At 35.9% G+C, this 14,602-nt stretch overlaps 2 protein-coding genes across 2 annotated transcripts; both read left to right on the top strand.

Moving 5' to 3' along the window:
* The first annotated feature begins 235 nt into the window (after positions 1–235).
* On the top strand, positions 236–1,180 carry LOC100716531 (olfactory receptor 6N2-like). Its single transcript, XM_003466659.2, has one exon. The coding sequence runs from the start codon at positions 236–238 to the stop codon at positions 1,178–1,180; it is 945 nt and encodes a 314-aa protein (XP_003466707.2).
* An 11,767-nt stretch (positions 1,181–12,947) lies between these two features.
* LOC100716245 (olfactory receptor 6N2-like) lies at positions 12,948–13,892 on the top strand. Its single transcript, XM_003466658.1, has one exon. The coding sequence runs from the start codon at positions 12,948–12,950 to the stop codon at positions 13,890–13,892; it is 945 nt and encodes a 314-aa protein (XP_003466706.1).
* The last annotated feature ends 710 nt before the right edge of the window (positions 13,893–14,602 follow it).

Raw genomic sequence — 14,602 nt, 5'->3', positions numbered from 1 at the left:
AACTCCTCATCAACCCTGTCAGTAACAGATACTATGTAAATGATATCTGACTTCTCATGTTGGGTTCTTCCTTTTCAGTGATAATGGGGTTGATTTGATAATCTCTAAATTATTTTCTGGCTTTTGCATTCTTTTTTTTGGTTCAGGAAAAATTTCTCAAGGGGAAGGACCTTGAAGTCATTCATCTTGAGCCTCTATCATAGCTGTACGAAGCTATCATTAGTTTCTAGAAATCATGGGCCATGTCAACCATACCTCGATCCAGACATTTGTCCTTGTTGGGTTCACTATCTCTGGAACCCTAGGATCTCTTGCTTTCTTGGGGATGCTCTGTATTTATCTCTTCACACTTGCAGGGAACCTGTTCATCATTGTCCTGGTTAGGATAGATTCTGGACTCTCCACACCCATGTACTTCTTCATCAGTGTCCTGTCCTTCCTGGAGCTCTGGTATGTCAGCACCACGGTGCCCACCCTGCTCTCCAACTTGCTCCATGGGAGTTTACTCATCTCATCAGCCTTGTGTTTCACACAGCTGTATGTTTTTCATTCCTTGGGTCTCACTGAATGTTACTTGTTTTGTGTCATGGCAGTGGACCGTTACCTTGCCATCTGTCGCCCACTCCACTACCATGGACTCATGAGCAGACAGGTACAGCAATGGTTAGCAGGGGCCACTTGGTTGGCTGGCTTTTCATCTGCAATAATGTCACCCAGTATCACTGCCACCTTGCCCTACTGCTTGAGAGAAGTATCACATTACTTCTGTGACTTGGCCCCTCTAATGCGGTTATCTTGTGTGGACACAGACTGGCGTGTTCAGGTCTTTACTGTTGTGGTTGGCTTGATCGACAGCTGCAATCTTGTTATTATTTTAGGGCTGTATGGAGGCATTTTGAAAGCTGTACTGAAGCTGCCATCAGCTGCCAGTCGTGCCAAGGCTTTCTCTACCTGTTCATCCCACATAATAGTAGTCACCCTGTTTTACAGCTCTGCTTGGATTGTGTATGTAGGTCCACCTGTGATGCACTCTGAGGGCAAAGACAAATATATTGCGCTTGTTTATGCTTTTCTTACCCCTTTTCTCAATCCTATTATTTATACTCTTCGTAACAGGGAGGTGAAAGAGGCTGTTAGAAGGGTCACCCGAAGAATTAGAGGTGAACTGAAGAAACCCTAACATGGCATTTGATAAATCACTTACTTGATAATTATATTTTTGGTTGTTAGTCAAGAAAATCAAGTAGTAAGTCATTGATCAAATAATATGAAAAATGCAGAACTACAATGGCATGAATTTTGGAGGAGGAAAAATTGAAAAATGTGAATAGAAGAAATATGGGAAAATGTGAGGAAATAAGAGCAACAAAAAGAGCGAAGTGCAATTGAATGGATTAACTTAGAGACGTGGAAAGAGATGGACTGATGTTGAGAGAACCTGAAGAACTAAAACTGGTTATTAAGAGCTGTGATCAATATAAAATTCATGGAGAAGTATCAAGAGGGCATCATCTGAGCTCAGCCAGAAGAAAAATAAGGGGCACCTTGGGTAAATATTCCAAGATAGACTCATGATCCATGAAACAAGATCCATAGGAGTATAGATATGAAGCTGTCTGTGTGATTTTTAGTGAAAGGATGTTTCATGTCAGTAGTCAGTTTATTCTCTATTAACTAAGGGAAGAAGATTGGAGATAAAGCAGCTTAACATATGTATTCTTGTTATTGATTTAGAATTCTAGGGAGAGACTTTTTTCTGCATCAATTAACATGAATTTATTTTTAAAGAGGGTAAAGATAAATATAACAAATAGAACAAAGCAGATCATAAGTTAGCAATGTAAGAAAAACAGATTTCAAAGCAAGACAACAAGAGATCTCACTGTCTATCATATTGTCTCTTGTTTTCTTTCAAATAGTTGTCCATATCTTCACATACAATGAATTCATATAAAATAAAATAGTATAGAACTGGTCAGAACAAGATGATGAAGTCATTTTAGGTATTCAAGACCAGACAATAGGGAAGTCAACAATGTCTGTCATAATGTCTCATTCTCTTCAAAATAGCTGTCCATATCTTCATGTATGTTTAAATTAAATAAAACAAAGCAGACTAAAATCATTCTGAACAAAGAATACTAGTGTTGCTAGATTTCACAGCATGATGATATGGAATCAGCACTGGGTACTTTAATGTCTCCATTTCTTCAAGGTAGCTATTAATTTCATCGTGTATTATATAATCGATTCTCATAAACTGTTTAGAAGTTGTACGCATACCTGAGTCTCTACATGTATAACTCTCCTTTCTGTATTAGAGGGAAAAACAAAACAAGACAAGATTAAACAAAACAAGTTCCTAGAAAAACACAAAATGAAATAGACATATAAACAACAATAGCAAGAAGCCTGGAACACTGACAATATAGGCCTTCAAAACAAGGTGGTATGAGCATAGCGAGGGTTGTTATTTTCTATAATGATTTTCAAGAGTTCCTCAGATCACCATACAATAATATGCACAAAATTTTTCCAATCCTATGAACGCTATTTTGTTCAAAGAACTTAGAGAGCTTGTAGAGCAATCATCTTAGTTCCCCTAAGTGTGTTTATATAATTTTAGATATTTTTTCTTTTCCCTTCCTTTTTCCTCTTTTGCCCTGAGGCATTGTTTTCTCCTTTAAGCAGATTCTTATTCTTTCACTGTAGTTATTGAGTTTTATGCATCTTATGTACTCTTACCATTTCTTACACTAGGGAGACAATACGGTATTTACACATGTGGGTTTGATTTATTTCACTTATGGGTATGGTCTAGAGTTGTATCCATTTACTTATATATATCTCAATGTGAACATTCTTTGTAGCAGAGCAGTACCCCATTGTACAAAAATACCACATACTTTTTATCCATTTATGGAGAGATTTTAAAAGCTGTGCTGAAGCTGTCTTTTGCTGCTCATCATTTTAAGTTTTTGCCTACTTGTTCCTCTGATTTTATTGTAGTGACATTAGTCTTTGGTTCTGCTGGATTGTGTATATGGGGTCACTTGTGATATATGCTGAGGGCAGAAACAAGATTATATCCTTGGGTATTCTTTTCTTAACCCTTTTCTCAACCCTTTTATTTATATCCTTCATAATATGGAAGTGAAGGAGGTTACTAAAAGGATTTTTGAAAGTATAAAGGGTTTCTTGAAGAACCCCTGAAGCTGTATAGGGATCATAGTTAATCCTCTTGGTGATTGTAGAATTCCCTTTTTTAGACAAGAAAATCAACTAATTAATTTATCAGTAAGTCCTATCATATGTGAAATATAGTAAGTAATGTATGCATTCTTGAAATAGCAAAATTGAGAAAAGTGGTGAAAACAGAAATATAGTCCAAGAACCTACAAAAGTACTTGTAAATTAAGAAATTATGCCAACAGCAGAAGATTGCAATGGTAATTTTTAGATAGACTTAAAAACAATGGTGATTGAGTTTTTTTGAAAAAATGTGAAGAAAATGGGTGGCTATGGTGTTAAGACTAGATACTTGGACACTAAGTGCACTAAGTATTTCAAGATAACTAAAGGAAACCACAAGGACACCTTGGGTAAATGTTCCAGTGTGCACTGGTGATCTATGCAAAGGGCATGGATAAGAGTGTGCAACTGAGTGTTCATGGTTGGTCCCTCACCAAAAGGATATTTGTAGTTGGAATGGAGAATTTACCTTCTAATACAGAAGAACAAGAGACTGGAGACAGAGCCACTGAATGAACTGACAGTCAAGATTTATAGAAACAAATCTTCCATTTTGAGTTTGAAGTAATCAGGTTTCAACTGTCATTGGAGTCCCTGGTGAGTAAAATTATCTTTAGTAACCAAGAGAAGATATTGAAAGTATGTACATTTTCTATTTTCAAGACACTTAAAGAATTGGGGAGGGGGCAGGTGGTTGAAGTTTCCTTCCTGTCATTTTCTTTCTTACTCATTTCTCCTACATCAACAAGTAACATTTGAAACATTGCTGTCTAACAGCAAGAAAAAGACTTTGTAATTTTTCTGTGTGTATATCTGTAATAAGTAGAGGTGATGAAATGTGAGGATGAGTATGTGGGTTGAAAGAAAGAGTAGAAAAACAGAAGTAAGTCTCACAGAAGCTATGAAATTGTCTTGAGAAACCCCAAACCTTACCCAAGAAACTAAGACATGGCTAGGAATCAGGTAGCATCTAGATTATCTCATGCGTCCCTGAGTACCATAATAACACTTAAACTCTTAAGTTTTTCACTTTCTTTTACCTGAAGTTGAAAGTCTATGGCCGTGAGTGTCACAAGTAGAAGTGGGAATGCAGGCTCTGTGAGGCCTCATGAGGGCTGTGTTGTCCATAGAGAATTCTCACTTCTGTAGCTACTCTGTCCTGCATGAAAATTTCTAAGGCTAATAGGTCATCTTTTTGATGTCACTCTCTTCTATCTGTATCTTCTCTCAAAAAAGTAAGTTGTATCTATACTGCACAGAATCATCCCATGCTCCTGCCTAATTTCTTGTTGCCTGATTGCATGGAGACCCATGATTACATAGACATACCATTTTTGCTGAAATAGTATATCTGTATCCACTTTCTTCTTAAATCTTGCACAGCAGAAAACTGGATAAATATATTTCTCAAGTCATCTAGTAAGTAAACTGAACTCAATCTAAAATATTTAACTCTAATGACAAAAGGAAAAAATGAAACCTGCTTCTTTCATGACATATAGAAAGCAGAAAACAGAGGAAGAGAGCCAGAAAGAAATGAAAGGATGGATCTGGAACAGGATAAATCCTTCAAAGGTACAACCCAGAACCCTACTTCCTCCAGTTAGGGCTCACCTCCCAAAAGCTCATCTTGGAATTGAGCTGATAAATGGAGTAACCTACTGATGACTTCAGTGTCCTCAGTACACAAACCATTGGGGCATATTACCTATTGAAACCAAAAAAGTACATTCATTATTCTTCTAGCTTTCCTACCGTATCAAATTATAGTGCTGGAAGCCACAGGGTACCATTGCACACAGGGTACCTAAACATACACTACCTGCTTAGAGAGCCTGAGACCTAGAACTGGGCACAGGGTTGTGTTCTGTAAATGTAGTTCCTTCTTCCAAGCAACCAGTCAGGTTAGGTCAGTGGTTCTGTTTTCAGCTTGCATCCAAATCATTTTGAAATCGATTACAAAAAAGATTACTACACTCTGCCTTGAAATTGTCTCATTTAACAGATCTAGGTTGCACCTTCTCAGTAAAATAAAAATATTTGTCTTTGATTAAGACAAATTGAAGAAGATTAAAGTGATATATTTATCCTACAGAGTCAAGATTAGAAAAAATTTAGGACCCCATATTTAGAAAAAATTTAAAAACATTTTTTTAACTTTTTCACAAAGTGAGTCAAAGAACTGAATCAATGGCCTATAAATCATTGGCATTATTTTTTGATTACTGTGACTGTAGAAAAAAATTACATTTCCAAAAACTACTCGGCAGCTCATGTAAGTCACTGTTAAAAAGAATTTTTCTTGCTAGTATGGGTTAAGCAAAGACACAGCCTAAATTCTGTATTCATATAAGTTCTAAAACTATCAGTGCCAGCAGTTCTGGAGAGAATAAGAATTCGCAACAAGATCAGACCTTCTGGATTTTAAAGATGATAAACTTCTAGTAAGCTACCCAAGGATTGAAATCTCTAAAACCATAACCAATTCAAGTTTGTGTCAGGTGTTTTGTTCCAGCATTGGAAAGCTAATAGAGAAGATTGGTACCAGAGAAATGAGGGGTTTGGTGTGTGTGTGTGTGTGTGTGTGTGTGTGTGTGTGTGTGTGTGTGAGTGTGTGTTTCTGTGACTATACTTGACCACGCAGTACACAAAACTTTCAGGTAGGGTTTGGAAAAGGCTGAAGACCTGTGCTGGTGAAAATCTAGCATAGTATAAGCTATATTCCAGAAGCAATTCTGGAATGCATTCAGATTACAGCCTTTATAGAAATGGTGGCAGCAATACCGTGCACATGAAGAAATGTGGAATTTATTGTGAATTGGGTAACAGAAAGTTGATGCTACATTCTGGCCAATAATGTGCCTGAGTTTTGCCACATCTTAAGATTTTGTAAGGGATGAAGTGTAATGGTGGTGGACTAATTATTCTTGTGGAAGAAATTACAAGCAGCACAATGTTGAGTGTGTGGCATATGTTTGGCTGGCTGCTTTTAGTCAAGTTGAAAGGGGAAGCAGAAAGCTATTAAAAGCTTGCAGTTTGAACATTAAACAAACCAAAGATTTAGAGCTGGGACCACAATTGGCAAAGCTACTCAAAAGATTATTGATATTTAAAAAGAACCCAAAGTTTCACACTGGGATTTAAAGAAAAGTGCCTGAAGGAAGTTTCAGCAATTGGTGAGATTCAGACTCAAGGTTGTAAAAGTGTTAATCTTTCCTTTCAGAGGAAAGCTACCAGAATTCTGATCCAACTCATGAAGGGATCAGTTTCCAGGGGATTTTCTCCACCAAGCTGTGCCACATTCGAAGGACACTGTGAAAGTGGTCTAAGAGGGTGCAATCACTGCTCATTCCAGATACAGATGCTTGTATTATGTCAAGAATAATGCAAGAATTGTGCATGTCTGGATTTGCAGACATGCACAAAGCACGAATTACAAGTTCATGGAGTTTTTCTCCCAGATTTCAGAGGAAGGCCTGGAAATAGGTCATGGGCTTAAATATCTGGCTAGGAACCTCTTGAGAGGTCAGTGTTTGGATCTGCAGAGAGTGAGCTTGAAGCTACAATAAAAACCCAAGGAAGATGGTGATATAGATATATGCCAGTCAAAGCTGCACTAATTTATCAGAGCCAGTATATTAGCAAGTTTACTTGGCCTGTAACTAGTAAGGCTACATAGATGGGAATGTCCAAGCCCTTTGGAAGTCATATCTTGACACTATTTACCATTAACGCTAGGGATGGAGTTGTGGAATTTAATATTTGCTTCAGAAAATTTCAGTCTTGCTTATGCCTGATTCCTTTCTGTTTCCCTTTCCTCCCTTTTGGAATGAAGATCTTTACTGTATGGCATTTTATCTTGGCATTCTGTAACCTCTTGTTGTTTTTTAGAGTGGTTCATATCCAAAAATTTTCTTTGGATGTCAGTGAAGGTTGAACTTGGATATCTGAGCAATGATAAAAGTGTCAGAATTTGTGGACTCTGGGAAATGGATAACATCTATTTTGTAATAAAAGGCAATCATGAGACTCCAGAATTCCAAAGCAGAATATTTAGGTTTAAATATGAAGTGTATCATTCCATTGACAAGTTCAGTAGTACAATGATATTATACATGACAATGCCACACTGGTGAATATGCTTGAGATATATGTTCCTCTAGGGACTTGCTTTAGGGCTCTCTTCCCCTGTTCTCTGCTTGCCGGATACCATGAAAGGAGCAGCTTCCTTCCTCCTCCGCTATGATGATTCTGTTTGGAGACAGCTAAACATAAACTGAAATCCTGAAACCATGAGGCAAAATAAATCTTTCCTTCATTATGTTGTGTATGTCAAGCATTTGGTGGCAACAAATGAAAACTCAATAATAAATATGCATACTTTCATAGCAAGATGCTTGAAATACTTCTCTGAAGTAAATAAAATACACGGCACACAAATCATAAAACTATGAAAAATTTCAAGTGAATATTAACAAGACTCACATATTGGAAGTTACATAGAAAACACATCATTTTCAAACACAACTTAAATTAGATACTGGACCATAAAACAAATTTCAAGGAAATGAAGAGAATTATCAAAGTGAAATAGATCTTTGCTTCCAAATATAATATAATCATTTCAGAATTGAATAAGTAAATTGCAAATTTAACATGTCTATCTATTCAATATTTTGAATCTTATTACCAAAAAAATTAAAATAAATTCCTGACAATACTAATAAAAATAGAATAGAGAGAGGAGTGAATGTTTTTAAAGAGTCTCAACATAAGATTTTAGCAACCACAGGCAAAGTTAAGTTTGAAATCAAAATTTATTTTATTAGAGAATAATTGATTAAAATTTTAAATTGAAAAGACTCATTTACAGAAATATTGATGCAGTGTTTAGTAGTGTCAACTAGAGAAAAGCACCAAATCTTAATCCATGGAATTTAGAAGTTAAATTATTACTAGATAACATCCGCATAGATTGTTTACAATGTGAGTTATAGCAAATATTGAAGAAAATAGTATCCAGTTTTCAAAAGTACATTCAGGAATAGAAGCACTAGAAATAGACACTAACATTTGTTTTATGAAGTTAGCCTAAAACTGATTAAAAAATAACCTATTCTTATGAAAAACAAATTAGTGTGTTAGCACATTTATTAAGAAATATGTAAAATTCTCTGACCAAATAATGTACCATTTAATCCAAATCCAGTAGTTTCTAAGAAGCAATTATGAGAGAATTTGGTTTATCAAGAATATAAAGTTGAGAGCCAGGGATTTAGCTCAGCATGTAACTGCCCATCTGGAAAGTTCAAAGTTGTGAGTTTGATCCCAGGTGCGCAAATTTAAATATTTATTAAACAAATAATGCATTTTATTGTATTAGCACATTAGAAAAAAATATTGACAATTAGATGCTGGAGCATAAGGGAATCAATAATGATTCATAATTTAAGATTAAGAAAATTAATTTACAATAAAAGCTTCCTTATTCTGATAAATCTCATCCTCTATTCATATGTCAAATGTCAGAGAAAAGCACAAAAATTATTTCCTTTAAGATTATGAACATTAGCATCATGAACAAATATAAGTTTTACAAAATATTGCACAATAAAGACTGGTTAGTGTAGCAAATAGGTGAAACTACAGAACTGAAAAGCATTAAAATTACAAAGATAAAAAATCAAATTATTTATAGACGATAGTATATATTTTGAAGTATAACTACCCACAAATAAATGATTAGAATTAACAGTAATGAAATTTGATGCAACTCAATGAATAATAAACAAAGCTAGTTGTATAATTTTACAGCAAACACAATTAGAAAATGCAATTAAGGAGATAGTGCTTATTATCTATTATCTATCCAATTAGATATCTATTTGACCTAATAAGAGATATTCAAGCCTATTTTGAAATTCTTATAAATTTGTTTAATATTTTTACATAAAACTTATAAAAAGTTTGAGTGGACCATACTCATACATGGGAAAATAAGTATCAGCAAAGAATCTCATCTCTCTAAATGGGTTTATTGATGAAAAAAAGTCTAATAGATATTTCTAAATGTGGTGTTCAAGGAGGTTAGACAACGTTTTTCTGAAGTCTAACGTATTGTTTATATTCAAGAAGGAAAAAATGTGGCATATTATGGTGATAGAATCTTCCATCAGATATCAAGTGAACTTATAAAATAATGTTAGTATACCTAGTGAACTATGAGTGACATTTGAAGAAATTCTGAACTGAACTATAGTTCATACGGCAAAACATTATTTTGATTGTAAAATATTTTAATGGTCTTTCAGAAGCAAAATGGCCATGCATGAGGGTGTCAAACCCATATGAAAAATTTAAATTTACACAAAGATTAAATTGCTTAGCAAGAGCTTGTAGTCTATAAAAGGTTCAATAGTAAGTCCAACTTAAGAAATGAAAGAAGTATTTTTCATTTTCTGAAGATCGTTAGAAAGTTGATCATAAGGGAGAAAACAAAGACATAAATCTTAGTTTAGAAAATAAAAGCTGTTTTGAATATTTATAGCTTAAACAAAGATAAACTATTCTTAGATACCACTGAAATGATTAATCACAAATACATCTTTGAGCCATTCTTAATGTTTTGTGCTGAACATGATTTATGACAGCCTAAGGTACACTGATATTTTACAGCTCATGATAAAGATGAAAGTTCACATTTTATTCTCATATAAAATTAAGAGCAAGAATATCTTGAACACATGGGAAAAAATAGATGAATTCTGTGAGTGTGACAGACTGTCAAGCAGAGACAGCATTGACCTTATCCAAAACCATTTTTATATGGTCAATGTGTGCAACTGTACAGTTTACAAGTGTAACAATGACAAAGAAAAGTGCAAAACTTTCTGAAAAGCCTAAATGTACTTTAAAGTTTTCTTTCAATTATACTTTATTTTGCCAAAGTGAGCACAATCCAGGCTTCTTAAAGCATATGTTTATCAAGTACACTGAAACACAAAGAAGAGAATCCTTGACAAGAATATGCATTATCTTTTTATGCACTTAGGAGTTTTGTCTGATTGAATACTTTCTGGCAGAGTGAAATCTTTTTAAGAATCATGTCAAATGGTATGATTTTCAAAACAGTATGAGAAGAAAAAAATTTTGCTCCAAATAACCCATGTGTGTGTTTGTGACTGTGAATGTAAGCATGCAATGGAGTTGCTAAACTACAGTTCTGGATGAAACTATGGCTCATGGACCAATAGGATTGGCAGTTTGAATCAAAGTGAGGGGTTTTTTCCTGAGTCACCATGGCACTGGTCCAAAATGTTGAAGGAGCCAATAACAATGCCTTAACTGACTTCCTTTTTCATCTTTCCTCATCCCAAGACAAACTTTCTGCTCCTGGTCCTGTGCATACCAAAGTAATGTCATTCCCCATCTGGCTGCGGACTCCTTCCCTAATCAGACATGATAAAAGTTCTTGTGCTTCTTTGTTCCAACCTAGAGTGGTGATTTTGCCTCTTCTGCAGCCCTCTTGTGCCTGCAATAAAAGGCCTCTTTTCTCTCTCCTTTCTCCTTCCTCTACTGTGTCAATATATATATCTGCTAATCTATTAATGGACACAGATTTGATCTTTTTATTGCACTGGTTAAAATATGTCTAACTGAAATAAAAATACAACAATTAAAATACCTACTTTCTGTTTGTATAAATACATTTCAATCAGAACATCCATGCCTTTAGTGGCTACACTTGTGCTACCTGGGCACAGCTGAGTAGTTGTGACAGAAACTGTAGGACTCACTATATTTTGTCCTTTCAGAAAAGTTTGCCCACTCTGCCTCTAAAGTATTTACACAGTATTGTGTAATATAGCCCGGTTAGGAATAATTGGAACAATGAATACAATAGTGGGTACCATGAAAATCCAGTGGTAATAGGAAGGTAAAGATGGGAATGACAGCACAGAAATAAAGATAGCATTCCTGTCAATGATGTTCAGTGGGCAATGAAGTTAGTAATGATGAATGAGAAATCTTGAAAAGATAATTTTTAAGAAGATGATCTTTACATCTGAGGTGACTAATGTATTATTCTCTATATGCATGCTCATGAATGTACAAATTTTACTGTCTTTTTTTGTACCAGAAACCAGGGTCATTCTACCACTGAGCTTTATCTATACCTACATCTGTGTTTCTTACTTTAAGAGAGAGTCTCACTGAGTGGACTGGACATAGATCATTCCTCATTCATGATGATACAGGGATTAAAACATGCATCGTGTTTCTGACTTGCATTGCTATATTTAAAAGATGAACTTGATAACCACAAAATTTCTAGTGCTCCAGAAAAGACAATTTCCCTATAGAATCAAGATCCCCAAAGTGAGGTTTGTAAAAATTGCACATAATTGTATGAAAAGAACATCATCTGTTTCATTGCACTCTCTCCAACTTCCTGTCCCTGGGGCCGTGTACTGAGAGCTAGTCCTACCAACTACAGGGAACATGTATAAAAGGGCCCCTGAGAAAACCGACATTTCTAGAAACACAAAATATAGCTGCAAAAGCATTTTGGAGAAGAAAGAGATGCCATGGAGGGTGCAATGAGTTTCATTGCCTTCAGAGTCAGCAGAAGTGGTAAAGAAGAAGACTAGGATATAGCCTTGAGCCTTTCTGAGTTAGACTGAGTAGGGTTCAGATAACAAAAAAAATGTCAGTAAATTGATGTAGAACACAGGATTAGGCTGACAAATGCCTTTAAAAGACTTTAGGAAGCACAGGCCTAGAGCCTTATAAGGAGCTTTAAACACAAAGACTGAAGCTTTTCATCCTAAAGAAGAGGAAGTTGTGGTAAGAGTAGAGAAATGATCAGACTCAATGTGTATTGTGAGGTTAGTGCCAGAACAAATTTCCAAAGCCAATTCCAAAAGAATACTTTGTTTATTATACTAAGTAACCCTAGCCTTAACCGTAACCCTAACACTTTCTGATCTACAAAACAATAGATCTCACTTCATTCTTTTTCTCCCTTCTCAAAACATATTAGAATTACTTATGTATGACTCCCTTTGGCACCCTTATAAAAATGTGCTCTATCTGGTTATTAATTACTCATTCATTTCTGTAGGTTGAGCTTTGGCAAATGGTAGCAGAATACCTGAAATTCTTTATCCTTGTCTGTTTCTTTTTCAGTCATTAATGAGAATATCACTGAATTCCAGAGAGACTCATTGAAGGTAACTTAGAAGTCATATTCTGGAAAGTACGTGTCCCATTTCTAACAGTTTTGTATAGTTGTTTTCATTAAAAGTAAGAATATATACTCTGGGATATATTTTGAGATGTCATGTGGGATTTTACCTGGGAATGTAGAAGAAGAAACAGAAGAAGTTTTCTGACTTAGGATTCCTGGTAGAGAATGTGGGAGAAAATTCCAAGACACAAAACTCTGGTACTACATGGCAAAACAAGTGCATCTTTGTGAAGAAATATGAATTCCTTCCCAATTATGTCAGGGAATTTTTGAGCAAATTTCTTCCGACTCTTACTATTCAGTTTTTATTCTGCAATGTGGAGGGGGTTGATTTGATAACCCGTATATTTTTTTCTGATTATGTATTCTATTCTTTGGGCTTTACAGAAATTTCTAGAGTCTTGAAGTTATTTTTATTTTCTCTTGACCATTCATTCCTGGAATCATGGATCATGTAAATAACACCTGGACCCAGACTTTCATCCTTGTAGGTTTCACTATCTCTGAGATGCAAGGATCTCTTGCCTTCTTGGGGATCCTGTGTGTTTACCTCCTCACCCTTTCAGGAAACTTGTGTATCATTTTTCTGGTTAAGACAGATCCTGGACTCTCCACACCCATGTACTTCTTTATCAGTGTCCTGTCCTTCCTGGAGCTTTGGTACATCAGCACCACGGTGCCCACCCTGCTGCACACCTTACTCCATGGGAGTTCATCAATCTCTTCAGCCATGTGCTTCACACAGCTGTATGTTTTTCATTCTTTGGGCATGACTGAGTGCTACCTGTTGTGTGTGATGGCATTGGATCGCTACCTTGCCATCAGTCGCCCACTCCACTACCACGCCCTCATGAGTACACAGGTACAACAATGGTTAGCAGGGGCTACTTGGTTGGCTGGCTTTTCATCTGCACTTGTGCCAGCCACTCTCACTGCCACTCTGCCCTACTGCTCCAGACAGGTAGGCCATTATTTTTGTGACCTGGACCCTGTAATGCAGTTGGCCTGTGAGGATACAGGATTGCAAGCTCAGGTCTGTATTTTGGTGATTGCCTTTATCACAATTTGCAATCTTGTTATTATTTTAGGATTTTACGGGAGCATTTTGAAATCTGTACTGAAGCTGCCATCAGCTACCAGTCGTGCCAAGGCCTTCTCTACATGCTCCTCCCATATAACCGTAGTAATATTATTCTTTGGTTCTGTTTTTATTGTATATGTGGGGCCACCTGTGGTGCGTGCTGAGGGCAGAGACAAGCTTTTATCCTTGGTGTACACTTTTCTTACTCCTTTTCTCAACCCTATTATCTATACCCTTCGCAACAGGGAGGTCAAAGAGGCTGTTAAAAGGACCCCCAAAAGGATTAGGAGTATGCTCAGAAAACCTTGAAATTGTGTGTTATCACTGTCTCTCCAGTTGGTCATTGTAGGATTTAAGTCATTGTTAAAGAAAATAATATTACTAGTCAATCAATCTTATCATATGTGAAAAATGGACTGATGTCTAGATTAGGAGAAATTGAGTAAAATACAGGGAATGCAAGTGTCATACCTGAACCTTACTAATATGGGAAACAGAATACATAATTTAAGAAATAACACACAAAAATAGAATTATGTACAAATGTTTATGTAGACTGAAAACTTGGAGAGTGATGCACTGATATTTAAAGAATTTGGGGAAATAGCATGGACTATGGTGTTTTGATCAAGAAGAATTCTTGGAGAAAGATCAAGCAGGTAGTAAATGAGATACCTAAAGGGGAATTTCAAGGAACACTTGAATACATCTTGAAGTGTGGACCGATGGTCTATGAAGGAGGACTCTTATCCATGAAAAGTTGTGTTTCCAAGAAGAATCCTGCAGTAAAGGGACCTGTAGCTGAAGTAGAGAATTTACTAACAGACAAGAGCAAGAGATGAGAGTTGAAGATGCTTAGTGAACTGATTGCCTAAAATGAGCAATAGAAATTCGTTCTGTACTTCGAATTTGAAATAATCAGTCCACCATCATGGATGGAGTCCTTAGTGTGTAAAACTAATCTGGTAACCAAAACAAGATAGAAAAATTAGGCACATTTTCTGTTTTCAAGACACTTA

This window comes from Cavia porcellus, unplaced genomic scaffold, assembly GCF_034190915.1.
Source record: "Cavia porcellus strain 051 isolate PalLab524CR breed Dunkin Hartley unplaced genomic scaffold, mCavPor4.1 scaffold_7, whole genome shotgun sequence".
NCBI lineage: Eukaryota > Metazoa > Chordata > Mammalia > Rodentia > Caviidae > Cavia > Cavia porcellus.
The sequence above is the reverse complement of the archived record's forward strand: the minus strand, read 5'-3'. Positions and strand labels throughout refer to the sequence as shown.